This window comes from Chroicocephalus ridibundus, chromosome 3 (genome assembly GCF_963924245.1).
Source record: "Chroicocephalus ridibundus chromosome 3, bChrRid1.1, whole genome shotgun sequence".
NCBI lineage: Eukaryota > Metazoa > Chordata > Aves > Charadriiformes > Laridae > Chroicocephalus > Chroicocephalus ridibundus.
This window is the reverse complement of record NC_086286.1, coordinates 63353449-63381332: the sequence shown is the minus strand read 5'-3', so window position 1 is coordinate 63381332 and position 27884 is coordinate 63353449. Positions and strand designations below refer to the sequence as shown.

At 38.7% G+C, this 27884-nt stretch overlaps 1 protein-coding gene across 6 annotated transcripts in view; it reads left to right on the top strand.

Annotated features, from left to right (window-relative positions):
* The window catches only part of ADGRG6 (adhesion G protein-coupled receptor G6), a 111889-nt gene that overhangs the window by 16696 nt on the left and 67309 nt on the right, over positions 1–27884 (top strand). For all 6 annotated transcript variants that reach the window (XM_063329454.1, XM_063329450.1, XM_063329451.1 and 3 more), the window contains exon 3: positions 25973–26314. In XM_063329454.1, the coding sequence (XP_063185524.1) occupies positions 25973–26314 (342 nt within the window). The remainder of the gene's footprint in view (positions 1–25972; positions 26315–27884) is intronic.

The window sequence follows — 27884 nt, the reverse complement described above, 5'->3', positions numbered from 1 at the left end:
AGCTCCGGCAAAAAACTCAAATGCACAAACTCTCCTGGAAGGACTGTTACTGAAAGACTTTTTCTTCCAGCACCGTTCATGCTTTACGCAGGACACCGTACCATTTGCAGGAGTTTGGAGCACCTGATTCCGAGAGATTTAGTGGGAAATGAGCATCGTCAGCACTGCCAAAAACTGAGCCGAGGAGAAGACAGCATTTTTTCTGTTTCTCCCTCTTTTCAGCTAAGCTTACTGCATCCTCCTGGGGATTGTGCAGTAACCAGCAGAGCCAGTTAAAATATCATAAGAATCCAGACAGCCATTCTTGTTTCTATTTACACACCCATCCATAATCTGCCTGTTTTTTAATACGAACACAGAGAAGAAAGCTTTCCTTTTCCTCTTTAAATGGATTGCTTTTGATTATAGTGGCATGAAAGATTTTTTTGAGCTTTCCTCATCTTTTACTGTAGCGTGTGTGTTTCTAGTGAGAAGGCAGCTCAGCCTGGCCACAGTTTTAATCTTTAGGGTGAGGTCTGCAATGCCTCTTATCTTAATCAGCTACTGTGTTTATTCACTTGAAATATGTGAAAATCTGAAGAAACATCTTCTATTAGTAGGGATCAAACCAAACTACCAAAAAACCCACAAGAATCTGGTCTTTAGCAATTCATGGTATTTCACATTATATTTCTATCAGCTTTCCTTTGCAGAATTCATAGTAAGGAATGATATAATGACAGCAGAATGGAAAATAATCTTGCATATTTCAAAAACAAAAAAAAGGTCTTGAATTAGAATCTGGTAATCAGAACATGAATGTTGTGTCACAAATATAAATTACTTAATAGAGTTATTTAATAGCCATTGGTGAAAATTGAAGGAAACTTTTTTTTTCTTGCCAAGAATCTCTTCTGTGGTACTTGCATTTTGTTCTTTATAATTTGCCATAATTTAATTTTCTTTGTGTTTGTGGTTCAGTTTTTTATATTGGCCCTCCAATAGTTCTTATAAACAGTCCCCACTAGTCAATTTATATCATTCCTTGTAAAACTTACGGTGTTGAAGTGTAAACTTAGAAGTATGTATACAAATACCAATGGTAACAAATATCGTGATAATCAAATGCTATGCAAGTAGAATTTGTATGGTCAAGGTACTCTACAGATTCAAAAACCAGTTACTTGAAATGCAAGGAGATAATCTGCACCATTAGATACCGTTGCTGGGCTATTCCTACCAATTTCTCAACCATTATGAAAAACACTGGTCTAGTGAATGTGTTCCCATATGGATGTTTCTTAGGGTTATGGTGTATATTACACATACAGAGCTTTCAGTAAGGTTAACAATTCACCTGCTATGTTTTTGAAGTTATAATGCAATTCCATGAAGTTATAAGTTATATAAGTTATATAAAGTTATAATATAACTATTAAATAGTAATAATGGTGGTATTTTATTATTTTTCTGCATGTAGCATGACCTTTCATAAGTAAATTAGTACTAATTAGCATCATCATATCTCACTGTGGATATGTGGCCTGGATGCAGGATCAACCATTACCCTGTGCTTGTGTACTGCCGTAAATAGTTACTTGACTTGTTCTTTAGCACTGCTTTAAAAATGCAATTAATATAAATTGTATGTGATAAAAACGACTGATAACACAATATGTTTATGGTGCAAATTTAATACAGGAAAATGTTGAGCTAAACTTTTGTAATAGTTTAAGAACAAATATCCATACGGAAGCACATTAATGTGTCTATTTGGATTGTGCAGGTGGGTCTCCTGTACTGTGTGAGCGCTGACAGATTTATACGTCCAGCCCAATAGCACAGAGCCTTTGTCCACACTTTAAGTAAATTACGCTTTTGAATATGGGCTGCTTTGGTCATGGAAAAATATATCTGTGTGAGACTTGAATGAATAATGTTGTTTGTTGTGGGGACTGTTTTATCAGCAGCGATATGAGAGGTTTGAGTGAATATCCAGGCTCCCAATTACATACGGACATTGCAATTTCCCTGGAATTTATCTTTTCTAATTATGACATAGTGCATTTATTTCTGAAATTTCACATGCTATTAAATGTCTCTTACTTTGTTACTGCTTCAAAGTAACGCAAGCCTTCATTCCCACCAATTCTGACAAAGAGTAAGACATTTGCTTCTTTTTACTTTGTAATCGTTTCCCGTCTTATGTGGAGGTGAGGAAAAGACTGGGATTCAACTAGTGAACCGAAATAGAGAATGATAGTCTAAAGTCAGCACTACCTACTTTGGCTGAAATGTTGGAGACTTGCATGGTAGAAATAAAGGCATTAACCAGTGGGGTAGGTTTCAAAAGTGGTTTTCAAAGTTTGATGTATTCTAAATAATGGAAGAAAGCTTTAGGAAGAATATATTATGAAGAAAATACTGAGGCTGGAAAGCTGAAAATTCAATGATTTGGAAATAACAGAACTGAAGAATTCAGGTTGCCTATGGAATTTTCCATTTTCACATCCACCATGATGACGCAGGTTTTAATTACAAAGTCACCTGCTTTTTTTCATTGGCCTCCAGCATTGTACAGAGCAGACCTGCTAGGAGGCTGAAAACAAACATGGTTTTTAAGGCCTTTGCTTAATATGTGGCCAGAGGTAGAATATATACACTAAATGAGCCATTGAATTGCAAGAAGATCTCACGGCTGGGGTGGTTGAAGTTTGTGGTAGAAAACGGAATGCTCTCTGACTCTCGTCTGCTAGGAGTGGCTAAGCAAATGAATTTCATGGCTGTCTTTAAAGTGTCTCATCTTTTTGTGCCTAATTTAAAGCTCTAGAGTGATTTGCACCTATAATTGCAGTTGAAGTAAATAGGAGTTGTGTTTGATTACATTAAGTTTTATATAATGCTGCAAATCATGACTAAGTTAGGTCTTCTGTGTCTGAAATTAGACACCTAACGTCAGAGGATTCTTCCAATCTTGGTTATTCCCCAACTACCCTTCTGTAAAATGAATTTAAGAGTACTTCTTCCCTCACAGTCATATTGTAAGTTTTAAATTAATAACCGTTGGAGAAATGTTCAAATGTTTAACTAATGAACACCACAGAAAAGCTCATGAGGAAATCAGTGATTCTGTCTCAGGAGAGAACTGGAATTGCTGCAAGGTGAAGGTCACACATCGAAGAACAGAGGTAAAGCAGGATACTGAAAAATTGCTTATTTCATGGGGTTTGTCCTTCCTGTGCACTAAATGAGGTCCTGCAAAAACGGTAGTGTGTCATTATGTAATTGAAGATTTTTTTTCAACTATCTGTGCAGAAAGGCCAAAGGAAGGTTAACTCTGGCATTTCCGAACTCAACAGTCCTTGATTGTGCAGTCCTAATGGTGTCTGCATGATTCTGGGAGGGGTTTATAACTGTGGTATGTGTCTGTATACGCAGATAAAAATTACTGTTAGAGATGCTTACTTCAAATTTTAATTTAACGCATATGCAGAGCAGAAAGCCATGTTAACAAAATGTCACTTATTTTTCTTGTTTCATTCATTCTCACTTAATCAGGGTGTTCACCGTATTTTTGAAATGGTTTAAGGAAGCTGAGATTGACAGTAATTGGAGTAATCAAGCCACTTCACTGTGAAGCAATTTGTTTAGGAGTAGAAGAACTTTCCTTTTAATTTAACTGTTCATTGTGGCCTTTGAATGACCCAGCAATTAGAACAATAGCAACCTGGTTCTTTATGACCTATGTAACACCAGAACATAGAATTTCATAATGAAAAATTAAAAAAGGAACAGAGAGGTATTCTGTTGTAGTACTTCCTAAATGCTACTATCACTCATAAGATACTTTTTTTTTCCACTCTTTTTTTTTTTTTTTATTCCACCCATAACATCAAGGGAAAAAGAAAACAAAACACTTTGCATTTGGAACAGAGGATTCAATGCTACACTTAACAAAAGAGAGACAAGAAAGTATCTATCTAGAGAAGAGATGTTAAGGCTTCTACATCTGCAGTGTTAGTTTCTGGAGGAGCACTTAGGGAACGCTGGAGTCTGCATGAGTAGGTCCTGTGTGGACTGAGGTTTGAATGAAGGCAGCATTTTGCTAGGAAGTGAGATTCTCTGAAATGCATAAAATCTTTTTGTGTATCTGAAGTAAAGGCAGGGTGCCCAGAGATTTGTGGAAAGATGCCTACTTCTTCAGCAATAAATAAAATAAGTGAGTAAGTAAATATATTTAGTCAAGGGTAGGATATCTTTGATGTGAAGATCTTCTACTACATGAAAGACTGCAACTGGCAATGCCAAGCATACCCCTGCTTCCTTAGTGCCTTTGGTGCCAACATCCTCAAAAAGAACAAGGATTGTAATCCTTAAGACTTCAAATTTGAAAAAGGATTTCCTTGAGAGCTAAGGTTGTTTTTCTTACCCTCCAGACATGTAGCTAGTGGTAGGATGAATTAATCTTCCAGAAATTAAGAAATGTTTAATAACTGTGGCAGTTTTTTGTTTACAAGTCACCAAATAATTTAATTTTCCTGTAACCATGGATAAGGTTCTGATGCCCAGAAGTAGGCCTGTTACTGGTTTAAGCCAGAGGTCCAAGCAGCCCAGTGTTCACAGATGGGCACCTGGAATAGAAGAGTTAAAACAAGGCCTATGTGCATGATGCTTCCCCTCAAAACTCTCCCAGTCTTCAGCTGTTTCCATTTTGGGAATGAAAAATCTCGCTGAGGCTGGTGTGGCTTGCCTGTTTAGTACTCTGCAATGGATTTCTGCCAATTAGTTGCCCACTCTCCCTTTGAACTTGCACATCCACAGTTGTCCTCAGGCAGGGAGCGCCACATGTCCACCTCCCACTGCATAAAGAACCACCTTGTTCTCCTTACTTTACCTGGCTTCTATAACAAGAGGCCACCAAGCGAAGACAGTAAGCACATACTCCCTCTCTCTGTTTTCCCTGTCACCCACACACCTTTTGTAGACCTTTGTCAGATCTCCATTACGTCAGCTTTTTTCCCAGCTGGAAGAGTACTTGACTACACCCTCGCTTGCCTTGATTGTCTCCACCCAGGACTCCCACCTCTGCCTGTGGCTCAAGGGCTTCATTCAGGCCCAGGCTGGGACACGGACGTGTGCCCTGGGCTGTCAGCTAGCAGCAGGAGCTGCCCCGGGAGCAGCAGGAGCTGGGTGACCCGTGATGTGGGAGGACTGGGGAGCCGGGGTGAGCCCAGCGCAGACAGGGCCCTCGCTGACCAGGTGCAGTCCCACCATGTCTGAGCTCGGTCAGCAGACAGGGTGAGTCAATAAGCCAGGTTTAGGGTCCACCCAGGGAGTCGGGTCAGGAGCAGCCAGAGACACATACACCTACAGCAAATGTCCAGCAAGAACTGAAAGCCAATTAAGGGCTTTCAGTACACTCAGGGCACTGTCACACTTATCTGCATTGAATATTACTTGTCGTTTTATTGCCTAGTCACTCTGTCTTAAGAGAGACTCATTTTTCAGTTCTTTACAGTTTGTCGTCAAGGTATGTACTATCTGGAGTAGCTTTCTATCATCAGCAAACTTTGTACTCTTCTACTGCTTTTCCAGATATGTTCTGGGTATGTTTAGTAACATGGATCCCAGCAAAGACCCCTGTGGAACTCTCCTGGTGACTTTCTTGCCTTTTTACAGCTTCACGTTTTCTCCTACATCCCACCTCTTAACTGGTTGTTTATCCATGCCAGAACTTTCCTTACTATGTAATGGCTGCTTCACTTCCTTTAAAGCCTTTGGCAAAAGTCTTTGCCAGAAACTTTCTGGATATCCAAGTGAACTATGTCAACTGGATCACAGTTACCCACATTGCATGACTGAACCCTTCAGAGAGCTCCAAGAGGTTTGCAAGACAAAACGTTACTTTACAGAAGTCATGTTGACTCTTGCAAATAGATTTTATTTATCCAGGTGTCCACTAATTCTAGCATTTCTTATATCACAGATCCCTTGTGGTAGCCGAGGCGCTGGTCTGCTCAGTGAGAAAAATAAAATTGGAGTAAATCAGTTTTACCTGACTGCCAGTTACTAGCAACCTTTACAGGTGTTAGTGTTATTACCAAATCTTCAGGATATATGACTTGTAATTACACTGCTGTTCCAGTGCTCTAGACTAAGACTGCATCTTGCAGAAATGGGCTCGAAAATAATAGGATGTGTTTGATCATGTTGACAAGCAGTGGAAAGGACTGAGCGGTACTTCTAGTACTTTATTAAAATGTAATGAAAGGTTTGAGCAGCTCACTTGAGTGGTAGTTTCTCATTATAATTTTGTCCTAGAGCCACTCTTGTGGCTCACAACTGTGAACATTAGCAGAACTGTTTCGGTTGCAGCAAATAGGTAGACCACAGTTTGACCGTCTTGAAGAAGGAATCAAATGTCTGTTTGTCATATAATGCTCCCTCAGACTGGGAAGGGGAGAGAAGAACCATCATTGGAAAAAGAAAGTGTGAATTTCTGCTTTCTTCTGAAATGCAGAAGAGACGGGAATAAACTAAAAAGCAGAAGGAACTGAGATAGAACATATAGCGTCTATGGTAAATTGTGGACTGTCTCACAAATGTAGAAAAAAATCTGTTACTCTGCACAGTGCAGATCTGGTAGTCATGGGACTAACAATCCTACCTCTCCCTAAAAGGTTGGAGCACTTCTGCATATCCTTGTATTGACTCAGATATGGTCACATAAATAGAAGAGATTATTTCTTATTGATGGACAGTTCAGAGATTAGCTAGTGCAGAGATCAGAGGGATTTATACCTTTATGTTTGGAAGACCACGCAGAAGTCGGTTCTAAGCGGAAGATAACACTGTTGTGCTAGTTTTGTTTTTTTAGTAAACCCAAATGCCAAGAAACTTCTGATACTATTACTTCCTGGAAAGTAATTGTTTTCTCAGGACAGGAAGGCTCGTAACTTGTAAATGAAATAGCAAGGTTTGCATTTGCAGAGAATAACAAAATTGTTTTAAAGCAGATTTAAGTATAAGACAAAATAGTGTGAATGAGAATACCCAAATTATTTAATGTATTTAAATTATTAGGCTTCTAAATTCTTTTGGGCTATCGGCGTTACAACCAGAACAGTAGCTTTTCGTACATTCCACTCTACAAAAGAATATATATATATATATATATGTGTGTGTGTGTGTTTGTGTGTAAAAAGATAGCGGGCATGTTTCATAGCTAGAACTTCTTAGAATTCTTTAAAATTAGTGACGTTACTGGTGTGCGAGGGTAGTCTCATGGGAAGAAGTCAGTAGAAGTGTGTCTCTTTATGCCTGCCTAGTATCTTGTCTAGAATGTTTTTTCCCCATTTATATTCTAAAGTTACATTTTACCACTTTAAGTGCCAAAAAGAAGGAAAATCTTGTACTTCTGATTATTGTAATGTTTCTGACATACCTGTTTTCCATAGTATCTTGGCCCTCTACAATGTTTACCATCTCTTTGATTTCTTGAGGTTAAGAAATTTGTACACTGGAGCTACTGTTTTCTTACTGTCATTGTCATTTGCCATGAAATAATACGTTTCGCTTTGCATCTGTGCTAACAGTCATGGATTACAACCAGAATTATAGCTCATGTTTAGTCTTTTGAAATGAAACTGGGCCTTTGCTTAGTCTTGGAGACACAGTCCTGGGAGGAGGACCAGCTTCAGGAAGACCCGGAGAATTGCTTTGAGCAGAAGTCTGCTTTAGGCAACAGAGCAGCTGTAGTCCTGCTACACACAGGCCAAGGTGGCCTCGCTGCCATTAAGGAAGGGACGTGAATGTGTGGCTTATGCTGAAGGATGTGGGATCACCCCTGCAAGCAGCAGCAGTGACACATCATACTGATAAAAGCAGTAGGTGTTGCAAGGTTGGCTTTCCAGATAATTCTTCCTCATGCCCATATCACTTAACCCACTCAGACCCTTATACTTTGCTGGTGCTGCTTCATCACAGCCCTTTCTCCACAGATGGGCAAAATAAGATCATTCTTACTCTACCGAGAAGATTTGGATGTAAGCATGGTGGTGTTTATTTTTTGTTGTTTTGTTCTATTTGGAAAGTTTGTATAATCAGCTGTTTTAGGGTACGGTATTCATAATTTTGGCTCTGTTATCATTTTGCATTTGTTTTGTCGGTGAAGTCAGCCTCAGAGGTAGCACTTGTGAACAGCCAAGAAGTTTGAAAAGAAAACGTGTAATTATCTGTCTAGTCATAAATGAAAAAAGACACTTCTGGCAAACGCTTGCAAGTCATACGTAGTGATGAATCTGGAGTTGCCTGATTATTTGCAAACAACCCTCTGCCATTTCGGTAACTAAAAACTGCTTAAAGTTGCTGCTGGCACTTCATTTTAGTGAAGTTTAAAGTTCAGGCTGGAGCAGATTTACCAGATGAGCTAAAGAAGTGTTTAGCCTGCCACCATTACTACCATGTAGTGCAGCGTGTGATTCAATACTGGGAGATGTGGTCGCAGTTTCGTGGCTGTTTCGATCTGGATGTCTTGCAACCTTTTGTTTCTATGATATTGCATAGATACGAGTGGGTACCTGAAGGGGTCTGTTTGTCGTTTTAGGCCTTCCTCATATGGAAGGAAGGCATTTTGCCCAACTGTGTCCTAGGCAGACCATCGAGCAGTGCGCTGCCGTTTTCATAGCTGATCCAGACCCAACTAAAGAAAATATACAAGCAGTTACCATCTGAGTTGTTATTGTAAGAATTTTCCTTCTTGTAGACTGATCATAATGACTCAGTTATCACAGGCTATAAAATGCAGTAATTGCTGTTAGTACTGTATACTGTCAGAGCCTGTTTTGGCTGTTCTAGCTGAGTAGTCTGGAGACTGATTACAGGAGGGGATGGGAACTGCCTGGGTGGAGAAAAGCCTGCAGTCACGAGAGTCACAGGAGAGCTGTCTAGCACACCTGGCGGCTTTTCAGACCGTAGATGAATCTCCAACACTCTGTCTCACCGCAGAGATTACTGCACAATAACATTTAAGAAAACTATGAAGAGGAAAAAAAAATATCAGAATTCCTGGAAAGATATTTGGATGAGGATTGGTTATATTATCAAATCAGACTGATTATTTTTTTTTCCTCCAAATATATCATTTTTGTAGAAACTGAAAAGTATATCAATTTTAAAGAAAAGGGATGGGATAAAAATTCTAAGTGAAACATTTTGATGATGGAGAAAAAATACTTTGAAAATTCAAAGCAAAGTTTTGAGTCATTCTTTTAATTGACTTCAATATTACAAAAAGGTTTCCTAAAAGATTTAAAGGCAATAACAATGACTTTTTTTATTTGCTTGAAGTGACTTATTTGATAATATGTTGCAGAGGTTTTTTTTTTTTAAGGACATCTCTTATTTTTTCCTTTTATTGGAAATAAGTTTTCCTGTCTAATTATTCCTATGCTACTTATTTTCAGGAAGACAAATTAGCAGCTATCACTTTTTAAATCTTCCAGTTACTTCTTGACTATACCAAATTAACATGTCTGAATCAGCTGACCTGGTATTAGGTTCTTGTTAGATTTAATACCTTCAGGTATTAAAAGATTTTTCAATTTTTCCGTGTACACTGAGGGAGAACTATACTGAAGCTACCCTGAACCATACTGAAGACTTCCATGTTGGTTTGCACACACTGCTCAGTAACTTTCACTGAAAAACTTGCAATGATTGGTGCTAGTGCCATCCATACAGCTACTAAAATAGACTTAATAGATTTGATTTCATAAGAACTAGGAGATCTGGAAAGCCCATCTCTTAAGAAAGTAGGTACAATAATTCTTTAACTCTTGGGCAGCAGCTGTTTTGCAGACCTTGGCACTAGGGTCAACTGGAGTAATTAAAATAAGAAGTAATACTTTCCCTAAGGAGCTCTTTACATTGGCTGTATCTTAGTTGAGTTACTAGCTGAGAGTCCTTGATAAAAAACTCTAGAAGAAAGAAAACAAAGTCACTGAGTTTTATTCACTGAACTCTTGACCAAAGACTTAATCTCAACAAAACAGATCTGTCATAAATAAAAATAAAACTCAGATGATCTTCCTAAAAATTCTGCCGTTCCTGCCACAGGAGTCTATCATAGTTCTAGGCTTAGTCACTGACTTGTGTTGAAGAAATAATCCTGTCACAGTACTGTAGCAAGGTGGATTTAGGTTGACATGACAGCATGCAGAATACAATGACTACTTGGTTATGCGTAGGTAGTGTGAAAGAAATTGTTTAATTTTTCTTATCCATGGCAATTAGACAGTGTGGTCGGGGTGAAATGCAAGACTTCCTTTATTTCCTGTTTACACAGACTTTATCCTCTTTACTCTGTACTTCTTAATGATGGTTTTGGACGCTTTCTCCTTGTTCCTCAGTGCTCTGACAGCCTGTCCAGCTTAGTTCTCCCACAGCCGTGATGTTAGACTAATTTCTGCAGGGCTGTTATGAAATCATTTATGACTCATTCTTCTCTTGCGTGCATGAGGGAAATATGCCCATGAAAAAAATCTCACCATGGCAGGGCAAGGAACGCCTACCAACTTGTTAAGTATGCTGAGCTGTGTTTTAGCAGGTCTGTACAGCAGGTTCCAACCTATACATTGCAGCATTAATATGCTGCTTCCTAATTCCTACCCTTAGGGCGGCCTGATGGATATTTCGGAATATCCTTGCTCCCAGGGTATGGTATATCATATTCAGGAGATACTATTAGGAGAAAGGGAGGGTCAGATATAGCCCTCGCTGTTTTTTCACCAGGCTTTGTCTGCCTTTTTCTGTTCCACCCTTGTGTAGATACAATGATATGATCATTTAGCAAGCAAAGCGGTGTTATGGTGGGCCGTACCGTATTTTCCATGTCTGTAGCTTTCCTATCCTGACACTGTCTTAGAGCTGGGACTCACCAAACAACAGTTAGTTCTATGTTTTTTAGGCCACCTCATTCCTTTTCTGACGCTACCTCTACGAAGGTAATATATTACCCAAATTGGGCCTTGCATTTATGTTTTTCTTTCCCTCTGGAAATGTTCTGTGATCTGCCTCATTATCTTACAGCTTTTATTACTTTCTGCGTGCAGATAGATGTTAGAGGGACCTAGGGCGACATTGTTGGAATGATTTTTCAGATTACTTCTTGTTTGTGCAGATTTTATCTTCATTCTATATGCCTGGTAGGGACCACCTTGAATAATGATTCAAAACTAACACCACAGATTTATGGAGTAATGAGAATTTTCTCCACTCTGTTGCCTGCTATTTTCGGATCAGATATTATAATCATTCATAGGTAGTATGTTTTCTATATAAAAAATTGCCACTTAAGCAGCTTCTTTACTATCTTCATGGACAAAGTTCAACAGAAATAAAGTAGGTCATTTGTTTCTATTTCAGAAACTGTACATGACCAACAGTCAGATCACCCTCTGAGGTTCCCTTATTGTCAACTATAGTTTTTCATGTTTGATTTGATCCAAGTCCCCTGCAAAAAGTAGGAACATTTCTTTGAGTTAAAAGAGTTTTGGGTCAGGTCTAAAACTGGCTGGTCTGGCCAAAGACCATGAACGGAGAAAAGCTTCTAGTAAGCATAGAATCTCAAACTAAATTGAAGAGGATTAGATACATTCTATGTATGTTATTTGTTTAAAATGTTTAAACAAATCTTCTTCTGCAAAAGCCTGAATTCCTGTTTTTAAGTGTTTGTCTGGACTTCCAATAAAATATCTAGAACATCTGGGTGGACAACAGTGAATAGAGTTCATCCTAACTTTTTACTTGACAGGATGATAGGATGCAGGTGTGGGAGACAGACACTATTCACACCAGTCTCCTCAGACTACTTTTGAACACTTTACTGATATGCTTCATTAGCCCCTGAGTGAATTTTCAATACAGAGAAATAATCACTGAGATAAATCCTAAAAGAGCTGAGATGAAAGTCATTGATGGGCTTGTTTACGAACCAAGTTCGCAGTTTAAGAGTTTACACAGCATATCTGAAGAATTTAGTGAAAAATAAGAGACCCCCAAGAACACTGCTTTATTTATATTTATTGTAAGAGGTAAATTTAAATGTCTTGCTGATTTACTTAGTGCATTGTGAAGGGTCATACTCGTAACATAATGGTGTGCGCCATAGCAAATGGCATATGCATTATATTTTGTTGCTTTTTAATTAATTGTCACACATGGAAAACTGCTTTTCTGTTAATCATTACATGTGTTGACACTGATATTTCTCCTGCTTTCGCCCTCCAGACTTTGCAGTTAACTCTGCATAATCACAAACTTGTAGTCATGGGTAAAAATATACTGTCTTTTAACTGTGTGCTCCTGACTCTTTTTTTCAGTGTTACTGCAAAGTCAATCTACATTCAGGAGGCAAAATACCCCTCCCTCTTTTTGAGAACTGTGCTTATACTCTCTGCGCTGGTTATGTTTACGTCTCTGGGCTTGCACCATTGCTAGTTCAAATGCTATCTCAAAAGTTAGAGTATCGTGATTTTGAATATTTACAGAATCGGAGTAATTGCAATTAAAAACTATAATCAAAGGTAAGTATTATGAAAGCAGTGGGAACTGTAAGTACTTTTGGCACTTCAAAGAGTCAGGTATTCAATATTAGGGTTTGATCAGTGTCTCTTCCGTATTTGTTCTTTTTATTAAGCCTATTTTATTTTAGATGTCAGTGAGGCTCCATCACTGGAAAGTCCAGGACTTACTATCTTGAAAGAATCAGTTTTGAGGCTTTGAAAATTTCAACAGCAGTAAACCTGCAATCAACCTGGGGTTTGATTCTCAGAAGGGTCCAGATATTCTGCCTAGATACTCAATACTGATGGCAGATCCTGAATAGGTACTTTCATATTAGTTTGTATTTCATGTGCAAAGACAGACAAAATTGATAAGTGGACTCCAACTCTAAACAAGAATAGATCTTTTTAAATGCTTTGAAATATGTTCTCCTTGAGAACAGTTGAAGTGTTCAAAGCAGTGTTGGAAATGGTGTTAAGAAGGGAAAGCACCACTGTCACTGGTGTTCTCTGAGGGTGGGTTTTGTTAGAAACGTTAGCTGAAAAATTAAAAGGTGAGAATGTTAAGTTTTGAGATGATGACATATGTTGTCTTGCTTGAACTTCAAAGCTGTGTTGTATACAAAAGAACTGCAGAGTTTTGTATTTCAGGAAAATATTTTAAAAAAATAATCTATCTCAGACAGAAGGAATATGGGAGCAAACTGGGATGTGGTTGTCATTAATTGAATAGTTAAGGCAATTAATGTAGTACAGCGTGTTAAAGGTCAAGTAAAGGTACAATACTTGGTAGTAACTGTTAGTGTATAGTCATTATTAGGAGAGAACAGTTTGTCCATTTAGTTTTATAGAAGGATGATGCCATAAAGTTCTGTCTCGTACTCACTTCCCGTCTCATTTCAAGGAACACTGTGCACCTGCCATTATGCTTCCTAATCTTTTAAAACCTCCTTACACTGTGTCTCCAGAGCTAACAAAATGCCTTTTTCCTGTCTGCTTTATATGTAAATAACAGATTCATGAAAGAGGTTTCCTTTGGTTGATTGGCTTGGTCTGGTTTCAGAACTTACAGAGTGAGTCAGTTGTAAAATACTGCAGTTTCCATTAAGTGGCAAGTGTTCTAGATGTCGTTTCCAAATAATGCTGATGACTGCAGAACCATCACAGAAAATAAGCAAGTTCCTTCACATGAAGCAAGTTCTGTTAAAACTAAGAAAGCATTTTTGTTCTTATAACAAGCTGAACAACTTGCTGACTTCAACTTGGGATAACAAGAAGTTGTAAGACTATTTTCAGAATTCCTCTTTCAGTGAAGAATTGAGTTCTCCTGGTATCTGAGAGCTGAAGCAGTCCAGTATTCCATGATTAAATGTGATACATGTTCTGAACATAGATACCAGTTTAGCTTTGTAGCAGACATGTTAAAAACATCACATCGATATCTGGAAACCTGTTCATTAAGATGCAGAGTAGACAAATAATAAAAACAAGACAAAGCATTTTGAAACCTAACAGAGAGGTTTTCAAGCAAAACTTAGTCAAACCTATCATAGTTTCCTTGCTAAAGAGAGAATATTTTCTGGGTTTTATATGTTAAGCAGTCATAGTTGATGAGAAAGACACAGTTATATCAGTTAGTTATTTCTGATTTGATCTTTGTGAATTTGTTTTCTTGCTTTCAGTGATTCTTCTTTGCAAGATGCAAAAAGAGAAGTGAGGCACACATTGTCTGTCCTCAAGGAATTAAATACATGTAGTCTGATCACAATCAAATTCCTAACTTGGAAGTCTATTCATCCATGGAATATTCTTCTCTAGGGAACTGGTAGAAAAAGCTGATAGAGCTGGAAAAAGTACTGGAATTTGTAGGGAGACTTTTTGATTGATTGCAGTGGGACTTCAGTGGCTGGAGTTGTTGGAGAACTGGATGGAGGTTAGAAAAATAAATCACATAGTCCAGACTGGCAAAAAGAGAAGGTTCAGGTGTAATCACACAAAGATCGTCCATTGTAATCTTAATGGAAGCAGTTGAGAGACACTTGACTGTTTAATACAAGACTGCATTCATAATGTTTTCTTTCCTGCTGTTACGTAAAGTAGAAATACACCAACAAACCAGGAGTGGAAATTAGTAATACAGCAATGAAGGAATTACTGTTTTGAGCTATGTATGCCATTCCCTTCCGTCTTTACATCAGATACAAACACCACAATAAGAAAGCAGTTCTAGATGCTTTATCACTGCATATATTCAAATTATAACTAATGGCCTGTTTGAGAATATATAGCAAAAAACAGCATTAGAGATGTCAAAGTAACACTGAATGTCAAAAACATACACATTTCCCTCCCAATAGATATTAGTTTGCCATATCGTACATGGCATTATTCTGTTCTTAGCAATGCAATGCAAACTCTTGAGAAGTAATTTCTGATCTCACTCTTGTGTAGCTTCTCTGTTTCCAGCAAGTCCCTAAATGAAGTATGAAAGGTGAAAGCTTCAATCCGCAAAGAAGCTCTAACCCCTTTCCAAACTCCTGACCTCTCCATTAATAGTGTACAAGAAAATACCCGATATCATCATTTAGAACATCTGCTTTGGGTATTGGGTGGGTGGTGGGTTTGCTGGGTAAAGCACCCAGTGAAGAGGCAGTATTTTCTACTTTCGCTGCACAAAATATTCTGTTACCCAGAAATTTCATCCTAACAATTTCTTTAGTCTGTGTCCAACGTATACATAGAGGAAAATGTATTTCTTGTATGCATCTGTATGAGTTTTACTAAGAACATGACCTGTACTCAGATATAACATTATTTTAACCAGTGTCTGTGGAGTTTGATGGGATCTCAAATTCCTTTTCCATTCAATTTTTGAGCAGTCTCCCAGGCAAGCACAACACTTGCTTGCACAAATGATACCCAAGAAATTATTTAGCCGTACAGCTCCTCAGCTTGTATGTCCTGGTAGAGTTGTGTTGAAACTAACTGCACTCATGGATTTACTCCAGCTGAGGATGTGATCCTTTTTGTAAAAAAGCAGCAACTGAACAGCCAGGAGCCATCAGACAGAACTTCTTGCTGGAGTGGAAAAAAGTACAGCATTCTTGATGACCATTCTTCTTGTAAATCTCAGCATGTTTTGTGATGGAGTGTGATATGTAGATCTCAGTTTCAAACCATTAGATTATACGCAGCGACCTCACAAAAAACTCACCTGTTTCCACCCTATACCTTTCCTAACATAATGTTCTCTTTACTGAGACGTGTTAGCTTATGTGCTTATTGTACTAGCCCGTATGCTTACTAATTAGTTAATACTTTTTTTAACCAGCATATCTAAACTAAACTGTCAATACCACTCTTTGTCCCAAACTTCTGCTACTTTGTGGAAAGAAAATCCAACTCAGGCCAAAACTAGCGAGTCAATTCTGTTATTTTTATAAGATTATCACAGGAATGCCAATGAAAATATTCTTAAGTTACAATGGGTGTAACACAGGATTTTCACATTACCCCCTCCCTCCGGGGGAAATCCATAACTTTGTCCACAGTGTGAACTCCACTCATATGGGTCAGGGCAGATCTACCAAGTCAGTGTGTTTGTTTCCACTTCCATTTTCATTGGCACAAAACCAAACAACTAAGGGGAAACAGGCAGTGCAGGGCCCCCACCCTGGCTCTGAATATATTTTCTTCTATTGTAGCTGGTTCCCTCAATTTCCCAGATCAATCAAAACCTGCTGGAGTCACTGCTGTGATAAAATCCCTTGCTGTCAGGAGGTAGGATATTTGTGCTAGAATGGTGCGATGGTAACCCAACAGAAATAAATACCTACTGAATTCCAGCATAAAATAGGTCCTGTGGGTGGTATGGAATATCTGGAAACACAATGAATTTCTAATAGTCTTTGTATTGTGCTAGCATCCCACTCTGAGAGACTGAAGAGAATCAGCTCTGATCTTTTCAGGGCTATCATAATGTTTTGGAGATCTGCTGCATAAAAAATGCTGATAACGTTAATACGTGGATGACTCCATTTGAGGGCTAGTTAGAATGCTAGTCTTGAGAAGTCAAGAGGTCAGTTCCCTGAAACATCCTGTCCAAAGTCTCAACAGCTGCAACGAACAATACACCCTAAATTGGTGTAAAGTTCCAGTCCACCTATGTCCATTATGAAAAGGATTAAGAATCATGTGTGGTTCATATATTTATTTATGAGAAAATAAATATCAAAATCTCTCTTGATGTAGGACCATGTTATACAAATGTGTCATGAGGAAGTGCAGATCAGCTTCTGCTGTCTTGGTTTTAGTGAAAAGTCTGTTGATGGGTTTAGTAGCACTGCCTGTGTTCGTGGTAAATCCTTCCTGAGTCAGTAATTTACTATTGTCACTTCTGCTTTTCTAATCTTAACCTCAGATTTGAAAATTAAGCTTTGCTCTTCCTGATTTTTTTGATACATTATTACTGTTACTGACCTCAAGTGTATCCTGAAAGATAGCTTTTATTATCATGTTAGAAACAGGATGTACTACCACCTGTTTCTCCCAGATTTACATGTAGTGTTTGAACCACCAAAATTAGCAAGAACAGCTTTATTGCACCCTACATAAGATAGGGCCTCACGCTCTGGCTTGCTTTCCCTTCCCCACATGTGCACTGGCCCCCTCTATTCCAGTAAACGAGACGGGCTGGGGCCTGTTCTCTGCCTCAGAGGCCAGCTCATGCTGTGTCCCAAATGCACGTGGGTATAAATACTAGGGTAGCTGTATTCAGGCTGCGTGTCGGGAATGGTCCCTGACCTGTTCTGGCTGCTGAGCCGTGCCCAGAAAGGGTTTGGAGAAGAGCTGGCTGGGCTGGCCCGAGCCGTGCCGGGGTCAGCCTTGGGCTGTAGCCGTACAGGCAGTCGAGTCCCGGAGCCTGGGATCCTGACCGCCGTTGAGGTGGAGCTATTAATACTGTTCCTGATCAGTTCGTTGAGATTAGTTTCAAGCATAAGCCATGAGGCTTACAATTCCACGCAGTTATGTATCTTCTTATCAATTATTATATATCTGGAAGGATTCAAAGGTCTTATTAGATACTTGGAAAAATGTCTGTTGGCTTTCTGAATTTTATGTTCCTTGCTTTCATACTCTTCAGGTCAGAGTTCCACAGGCTGACGTTGTAACATAAGAGATAATATTGTCTTTTATCAGCTTTCAATTTGCCACATACAATTTCATTAATTAAGTGCCTTGTTCTTGTCTTACAAAAGAGAGAAAATAACCAGTTCTAGTTCCATGTGACAAAAAAAAAGAATTTGTTAATACTCTCATAAGCAATGAGGGTTAGAGCAGCAGGAAGCAGGAATAATAAGTGACTTCACAGACAGCAGTTACACTTACATATAAGTCTATATATTAGCCTGCGAGGAGAATTTTTTTCTACCATTTCACTATTCTTAGGTGCACCAACCAGTTCAGCCGTCTAAAGTGTATGCTGCAGGACATAATGCATCAGCAAAAGAAGATGCGAGGCAAGCTGATATGACTGGCCAGGGAAATAGTACTCTCTTTGTCTCCTGGCTTCAGTGGCCAAAACCCAATTGTTGAATTATTTTGTGAGAGCACAATCTTGTCTTTCATTGAATTATAAAAGGCTCTGCCAGGGTTATGTGCTATTTCCAGTCAGGAATATGGAGGCTTTAAATTCTTGCTGGGTACAGGGAGTGCTATGCAGATGATGCAATGGGAATGATGCAGAATGAAGAGTCTGGACTGAGTTTTTAGTAGTGCTTAAAATAGTGTTTCCTTGCAAATCGACAAAAAACCTCACATTTGCAAACCAAGAATAATACAAAGATGAAAGACTCCTTCTAATTACGTCTTTATTATACTCATACTGTGCAGAATGCATTTGATTATGTGTTGCAGCTTTCAGTAGGGTAATGTAAAGTTTCACTCATATAAGGCTTATAAGATTTTTATTTTTTGAATTATGCTGGTTATATTGCTGATGAGTCTATGCAGGCGGTTTCACATAAAAACTGGTAATGCTTGTCCTGTTGGGGATTCTATATATTCTACATCTATTAATATAAATAAGTATTTTAGGAATGTTGCAGAGAATTCTCTAAGTTGAACTGGGTTTCGTTTTTTGATGACCTACTCTACACTGTCAAGTATTTTAGTGACCAGGAGTTTAATTGTTCAGTGTTTGGAGAAATTTAAAACTCCCCAAAGGTAAGCTGAAATGTATTTCTCTGTACACAAGTTGTCCAGCATCAAAGCCTGCTACTAATGCCTTCGCAGAGCTGGAAGTTAATATAACATCCTACTAACAAAGGGTGATGGGACATGTTGGAACCCTACCTAGAGGAATAATACTTCTATTTTTAAGTGGGGGGGGCAGGGAATAAGTGACTTTGACGTGGTGATGTTTTTAACAAGTTCGTGACAATTAGAATTAAAACTTGCCTTTCCTGGTCTTTAGGTAGACAGTAATATGGTAAGGAAATTCAAAGATTGGAAGGAACTATTTCTGTGACAGTTTGATATAAAAGGTCAACCTCTCTTTCCCTCCAAATTCATTCAGCAGTTTGGGAATCTAGAATATGCCCAGTGGGTTGCCAAGGAAAGGAAGGAAGAGCATGGATTGCTCTGTGGACATTAGGCCAGGTGTAAAATGGTTCATGTAAATAATTTAGTCACACGGTTACCAGCTTTTCATATGCAACCTGTGTGTCTGTGAGTGGATCTCTCTCCCTGAATGGGTTTTTGCATAGGTTGGTGCTGTTATTGCTTCTTTCCTTAAAAGGAGAATAGAATGATCAGAACTGGAGAGGACAGCACAGCCTTCCTTGCTGCTCAGGTTCGTGCTGTGCCTCTCCCCAGTTGTCTTCATAGGGGCTGCCCTCCCGCTCTGCCTTGAGGGGGCTGCAATGCTGAAGATGGGATGGTAAAGCTTCGACTACAGGATTCAAAAGCATCATTGCGCAGGAAAGGACTTTAAATAGTTGCTGAATTATAAATCCATGTTTAAATCCAAATCATATCTGTGAGACTTTAGAATTTGCTCAAGAATTTTGTGAATTTAGGCCTGTGTACACTGTAGAAATGCTGAAGTAGTTCCATATTATCGTTATATGGTTGGCTCATCGTATGAGTGGTTCCATATTCTTACAAATCAGGGGACGCTTACACTTATACACAATCACAGTCATATTTCCAGCCAGTAGACCTCAGCCCTGTAACATCATATGTGCAGGGCCAAACTTTTCTACGTATAAGGGTGTGAGTCTTCTATTTATTGCAGAGATAATCCTTTTTTGTTGTTTTTGTCCTTTATTTCAGTCCCTTCTTTTTTTTTTTTTTAATCTGTGTGTTGAAATAGTTAGAGCTAAGATTGTCCCTTTAATTTGAGGATTACAATGCATGTTAACATTAAATTATATGTTCGTATAGTAATTTTTATCAGGGTTAGCATACTGTAGCAAAATAAGGATCTTTTGGGGAGATCAAACAGCTTCTACCATTTGGAAAGTAAATAAAGAACAAAAATAGACCTGTGGCACCTCCTCATTTGCACTTTCTCAGACAGAATTCCATCAAATTGTGGCTTGCGCAGAGAGCAGACAACATGCTTTGGTGTGCAGAGGCTCCAGAAGAGTGCTATGCTTCATGTTTTGAATAAAAATTTGAATAAGTCTTATCTTATAACTAATTTATAAGTGAGTAAGCAGAGCATTACTTTATGTCCAGAGTGAATGACATGACACGTCTTTGCAATTAATATATTCTCATTTTGCGTATTTCTGTAGATGTATAGGTCTCCTTTATGTCCAAAATGATTTTTTAAAGTGAAGATAAGCTGCTGTTGAAGCCTTTACCGTATGATAGCTGTTCTGGGTTTAGTGTTTGTGTCTGGTTGGAATAACATGGGTTTGTTTGTTTTGTAGCCATTCCAGCCCACCCACATCTTGGTGGTTTGGCCCTTCCTCTTGCTTGTCTGCAGGTGTGCCCATTGCTGACCTCATTCACCCGTCTATTTGGAGTCATAAATACATTTAACCTAATGTTTAGTTGTATCTCTGTTATGGCGCCCTTGAAATAGAAAAAAAAAACCCAACGATTAACTGTTTATTATAAAGGAAGACTTTTTCCTGACTGATGTTTATCAAAATAGGTATTTTTTTCATGCTGTCACAGTAAACGATTGTAAGGTTTCACTTCTGGTTTGGGCTTTGCCACACGCTTGCAAGTGCCTACGCCATCTCACCTTCCCATGCTTCTCTCATAGTTCAAAATGACCATCTTGTAAATGCTACCTTTTCAAATGTATGTAAAATGCTTAAAGGTTCTCAGATGTCTACATGAAAGCAAATTATAATTAATCCTGTACTGCTTTTTTATGTCCAAATTCCTAGGTTCCATAGCTAAGATTTATTTCAAGATATTTTCCTATGAACATGTGTCCTCAACAGGGAGAAGTAGAGTTCATTTTCATGCCAAAATGGAATCCAGGAGCATTCTGTCTTACTTTTATGAGGGAGCCTTTTAATGGGTTTTAAAAAAATGCCAGTAGTGTTAATTCAACCCACACCGGCTATTGTTGGTATCCTGTGTCGCTGCCTACGCATACATAGTCATTTACACTTCTGTCAGGTGGTAAATGCTGTACAGAAGGCAAGCTGCACGCTACAGCTGGAAAAAGAAAAACCAAATGCAAGGTGTCACTTAGTGTGAAAACAAACTGGATAATGCACAAATTGCAAGTGCACACATTTTTCCCAAGAGACCCTGTTTCCTTTGATCCTAACCTTTATAAACTTTTAAGTCTTTGGGGCTGAAATCAACAGTGTCCCAAGGTGGATTGTTTTTGCTGTTTTAAAAAAATTCTTCACCAAACAAAATTTGTTGTCCAGCATTTCTCCAAGTAACTGCAGAAATGAAAGCAGCTGGAGAGGTAGAAGTCAAAACTCATGCCTGAAGAAGAAGAGCCAGACTATAATAGGGCAAAAGATGAGGTTCTGGGGGAAAATGATGACAATGGAGAGAAGTGTGAGGAGTTAGAGGAAAATATGAATATTACCACACATTTTGGAGTCAAGTGCTGGAATGTGTTAGTCATGTAAGAAGAAATCGAAAAAGAGAAGTACGTATGGGATGAGGTTATATACAGAATGTTTCCTTCCCAAATCTGCAGTGCAGCATTGCAGCTCTGGGTCTGACTGTGGCTTCAGCTGCCCGCAAATGGCTCGTGAAACTCACTTTCAAATTGTGTATCTCAGTGCCTACAGGTGTCTTCATGAGTTCAAATGGTGGCATTCTGTGCTGAGGCTCTGAAGAGACAAAATCAGTAGACAGAACAAGCTGGGTGATTAATTTTTCTTCCATAGGAAGAAGGTTTGCGTGTGCATATGTTTGTATGGTGCAGTCTTTGATGAGTCACGTACTGTTTCCCTTAGCCCCTTAGTTTTAGAGTGGTCTTCATATGAGTCATCATGATGTAGGAAAGACTAGTATAGGGTACTTTTCTCCTCATAGAAATTAAAAGGTATATATGTGAAGAGAGGGACTAGTCTCATGGTTAGGAAAATTGGCAACCATGAGAACAGGATTCTATCCCTGCCTTTACCGATAAGTTCCTATTCAAGATGGCCAAATTGCTTTGACCAAAATTTTCCATTGGCCACTAAGTATTCATTTTTGGATTTTCTACAGTGAGCCAGGTTGACAGACTGCTCTCCCAGATGCAGTTTAAAGTCATAGATAGCGTGCTTTGGACATATAGAATCCTGTACAAATACTAAGTAGTTAAGGAAAATCAGTGCTCTCATTTCTTAGATTAGGAATCCAAAATCCATGGAAACTTTTGCCATTTTTGCCCATTATCTCCATGCCTAACCTTATCCTTAAAAAATGGGCATGATAGGAGGGGAAAAAGCCATTTCCCCTACAGTCAGTTCCTCTTCTGAAGTCAATTAACATTTGTGAATCACTTAGATAACTTTCGTGAAAGCTCTAACATACTCCATAGGAATTTATTTGTTTTCCTTTTTAGTATAGTGTTGAAGTGTCATACTAAATACTTACTTATTCTTTTATTGTTGGAAGTATGAGCCCTGCAGGGGAAAAAAAAAAAGTGATTATGAAATGAAAACCATACTCCAGAATGTTCTCATGATGGAGACAAATGAATTGCCGAGTGAAACTTTCAGTTTAGTAAATGTTGAAATTAAGTGCTTGATTTCTCTGTGTGGGGAGGGTGTTCATTTTGGTTTGGGGAAGAAAAGAGGGAGAGAAAAGATGAAGGGTTTTATTGGATAAAATAAATTTAGAGAATGAATTTCCTGTGGTCTAGGGTGATAAAAAGTACTTGACGGGTAGACTCTATATATGTGGGGTTTCTGACCAAGAATATCATACCTAAATTTGTTCCCATTAAAATCAATAAAATATGTCAGATTGCTAGTAGAAATATTTGTGGTGTGTATTGCAACAAGTATTCAGTATCCACAGTTCAGACTGCTTTGGGCCAATGGGATTGCAAAATATCTGTCAGTTTTGGCTGACAGCCTAAGGTTGCCACAGCAATTTTTCTCTTTAATGAGTAAAATAGGTGGTGTTTATAGAAAAAGGAGTGTCTCATGAGAAGCTGTGCAAAAAGTTCCATTCAAAACCATTCGGTTTATATATAGTTTTGTTGTTTGTTGTTTTTTTTTTTTTTTTTTGTCTTTTTACTTACTACTGTGGACATTTGCATGAAAACAGGATACTTCTCCTTCAAATTGCAGTCAGGGACAGAATAGCTACTATGCCAAAATGGAGCCAACCCACTTCAAAAAAGTAAACTATTTTGCTCACCAAATCTGTTTCTTCTGTATATGTAAAGTTTTGAGCACTTATTTTCCTACCTAAATTTAGAGGTTGTTTTTTTGAGTTAGTTCTGTAAAACCAACAAAACAATATGGATATAATAAAATGAGAATGTGTTGGTGAAAAGATTAAATGAGTAAAAAAACCAATAACATAAATAGAATTTATGCTTTAGTGTTTATAGTGACAGAGAGCTGGGATAAAAGTATTTTTGTTACGTATACGATGGGTTTTTTTACACAGCTTAGAAACAATGATAAATACTCAAGAGAGAGATAAATAGAAGAGCTGAGTCCTGTTTTGGCTGATGGTGATCAACAGAATTAATACAGGCAGGCTTCTCTTAAGAAGGTCTCTGTTCTTTCTGATCGACAAATTTGACATTTCCAGTCTCGGGTTGAATGTAATATTCTACCAATTTGAGAGATACATTTTACTGACAAGTGGCATATTTTTTCTGGTTCAGCAAAATTTTATAATGCCCTTAAGATTTACTTTAGGAGTCCAAGGCTGAATGAGTGTACATTAACACCCATGTTCCTATATGTATGAATTTACATCACTTAACAGCTTAGTCCCTGGCTTCAGGTCCATCTGGGTGCACAGGGAAAGCTCCCAAGTGCCCAGATAGCTCTGTGTCATTTCTTTCTCTGCAGAAATGAGTAGGAGAGTGGGTACAGCGTGCCCCTGTAACCCTCATCCTAGCAATAAGGAAGGCAGGAGCGTGAATCACTGAGCCTTCCAGCTGGAGGCAGCTCCAGCCAGAGACGTTTCACAGCTGCTCTGCCCTGTAGAGGCTCACTCGCCCTGGACTAGGAGACTGCAGTGGCTTGCGGCTTAGAGCATGCTTTTCCTGTTCCTCCTCCTCTCAATCTAGGGTGGTTCTCTGAAAACCGATACCCATCTGTGCAAAATCCACTGGACAAAGCCGTCATCTGCACAACTGCAGGATTTATAGTCACCATACTCATAAGTAAATATTCCCTCTCTGGTTAATTAATTGAACAGCAGGGTTTCAGGGCAGGTGAGCATAGTCCTCTGACTACCAAGATTTGCAGAGACATTAAGAGTGGACAGGCTTCTGTTTCCCAATGTCATGAGTGAGGCTTCTTCCCAAAGCTTCTTGCAAATCTTTCAACCTTTTTTTCTCATTGGAACAAATAAGCATCCCACTGATCTTTTCTAATGTAACCAGCCTGTATTTGGCTCTGAGAGCCCAATTACTTAATAATCTTTTAACCTCTTTGGGGCCATATGAATTCATGATTTGCAAATAGAAATTATAAAAACTATAAAATACACCTTGCAATTGTCCCCACAGATGTGGACTGCTTCATTTTTTGCCGTGCCACTTCACAGAGTCAGGGCCCATTTGCTTAGGACAAATACCATTTGAATGTGACTGAACAATATCAGGATCCAAGGAGTGGAAATAAACATCAAGGGCTCTTTGGAGAAGTTGGTTGCATTTATTCCTGTTTTATAGCTGCTCCATATGCAGTTTACACTTGACAACTTTTTTATTTGCTTTTACCTTGGGCAACTAATAATGCATGTTCACATTGTCCTATTTTTTTCATGCTTGTAGTACTTGTTGCAGGATTGGGGCCTAATGAAATGTTTGCAAAGCAATTCAGCATAAATGTGCCAGTTGATTATACTGGCGATATTCAGTTCCCACCTAGTTTGTTCAGTGCTGCTTTGGCAAACTGTTACAGATTATAGCAGCAGTCAGTTCACGGTAATTATATCATATAATGCACTAAGTAAATATGTGATAAATGAGCAAATTTAAACCAAACAAGAAACACAACCCTGGGGACTAACTGGGCCTGAAATTCTCATGGTGAGCAAGCAGGTGAGCAAAGGAGTATGAGGAATAGGATAAGAATTTCTTAGAGTCTGACTGCCACAAATATGTCAGTGGAGCTGAGTCAGCATGGGAAGAGTGCAGTAATCTGCTGTTGATTCAAAAGCCGGTAGCTCACTGCTACCCTTCTGGGTGATGTGGAGAGCATTTGCCGGAAATGCTGATGACTAACCTTTGAGAGCTCCACAGAGCTGCTGCTTCTGCCGCTCTTCAACCCATCTTTTGTGGCTGCTGCATTCCAGGGACATTCCACTGGAAACAATAGCATGGCACAGAGCTGCTGGAATAGCCACCAGTCAGCATGAGACCAGCAGCCAAAAAATGTAAATGATACCAGTCATCTTTTTTAGAGTTTGCAGTTTGAGAATTTGTTTGCCTTTCTGAATTCAATAATGGTGCTTTCACTTCGCCTTTGTCAGGTCAATTTACACAGCAGACATATATTGTGTGCCTACATGAATATTTAGCAGTATAATTTATATTTCTTTTGTGCAGGATTTCTTATACAAAATATTATTTTGCTGTACTATTCCTCCAGCATTTTGCCTGCTAGAAACCAGGCCTTTTTCTGCCTTTCTTCCTCCCATCTCTGCTTATGTGTTTCTGTATAGAAATACATTCAGTTTTTGTATTGATGATTACTTTCCTGTTAAGTTATCTCTCTTCCTGACCTCCAGCCTTTCTCTGTTTTTATTGCCAGTTCATGGATGCTACGACTGTAGGATCGTGCTAACTGATCCCTCTGGAGTTTTCACTTCTCCATGCTTCCCCAGTGATTATCCCAACAGCCAAGCGTGCAAGTGGATCATCCGAGCACCTCATGGATTCATCATACAGCTAACATTTATTGATTTCGACATTGAAGAAGCTCCGGGCTGCATTTATGATTCATTGACATTAGACAATGGAGAAAGCCCAATGAACCTTTGTGGCATCACTGCCAAAGGACTATCCTATAACTCTACTGGAAATGAAATGATTGTGTCATTTAAAAGTGACTTCAGTATCCAAAAGAAAGGTTTTAATGCCAGCTATGTGCGAAGTAAGTAAACCCAAAGCATTTAATCTCTCCTATAGATGTTTAGAAGCACATGTCCTATAAGGGTTAGAATGACACTTCCTGAAGCAATCCCGTCCTCAATTAGAAGGGAAAGGATGGGGAGACTGCAGGGTAAAACTACAGAGTTCTCTTGTATGTTTTTTTTAACTAATTTATTTTTCTTTGGATGAAAATAAATTATTTTATTCTGGGACATGACATCAAACGTGTTTAAAAAAACTTCTCACATGCAAGCATTTTAGGCCTAACAGGGCCTCTCCCTGCAGATTTATGCTGGAGGGTTTGGAAGCAGGGTACCTGTCCTTCAAGCCAGTGTACCTGCAGAGGGACAGAGAAACCCAAAGAAGAGCATGAGACGGAACTTAGTTAGGCCAGAAAGAAGGCCAGCCCAATCCTCTAGGCCAGTTAAATGCCCAACAGCAGGGAGGAGAGGCAGAACTTCTCAGGGGTTCTTCCAGCCTCCCAGGGATGAACTGGCATTGCAAAATAGCTACCTTTTGTTCCAGTTCCTTGACCTTCCTTTCTCTTCCTTAAACACATAGCAATACTTAGATTTTAAAAAACTTAACAGCTGCAAAAAAATAAGACACTCATGCTTTTCCCCTAGAAGATAAGGGTACAAATAACACGTGGTTGATGTTTGTTTTGTTGTTTAAAGCATTAATAAGAAGTTGCTCTCACATGACAGAAAAGGGCAGCGAGGTAACGAAGGGTAGTAGGATGATCACTTACAGGCCCCATACTCATCATTCATTCCACATCAGGGTTATAGTTTACAGTTGCATGCTCCCAGTAGGTTTTCTTTTGTTGAAGTCACACACTTTAGGCTGAATACTAGCATTGCATTGAACATCTATGTTATTGTAGCACACTTAACATTCCGTTGTCTGGCTGGCTGGCTGGCTGGCTGCTGTAGAAACGCTGAGCAGGTTTGCAGTTATCTCTTCAGTCACAAGCACATCTTTCTCATTACTTTTTTTTTTTTTTACGTATTTATTACACATGTTAGATATTTTAAAATAATTAAGATAGTAACGCCCAGGAATCATAAGACAAAAGTAGTCCTGATTATCCCATCAAAATTTATGTGGAGTTCTGAAAAGAAAAAAGGCAATGTCATATCGGAGGAGCTAAAAATACTTCTTTCTGTGGAGGTCCTTTCATGCTGACAAAATGAATGTAGTAATAATTCTAGGAGCACCCGTTCTCTTCTGAAAGTGGAAGCAAATTTTCTGAAAGGTTTCTCTTGCTGTATCGTAGGAAGTTGTGAAATCAAGTGGATCGTAAAAAATAATATGCAATCAGGTTATGCAAAATGATTTATTTCTTTATTCCTCTTTAATATTTTCATGTTCAAGTATGACTATAAGGGATAAGATAGCTTACAAATGGAATCAAAACATCTAGTGTTGCCCTCAGATGTGTTCAATGAGGAGGACAGGAAAGGTCTACAGACATAGAGAACCATTTGTATATATATAAGCATACGTAATGTATTTTTATGAAAGAAAAAATATTACCTCCATGACAAATTGAATAATACCTCACATCC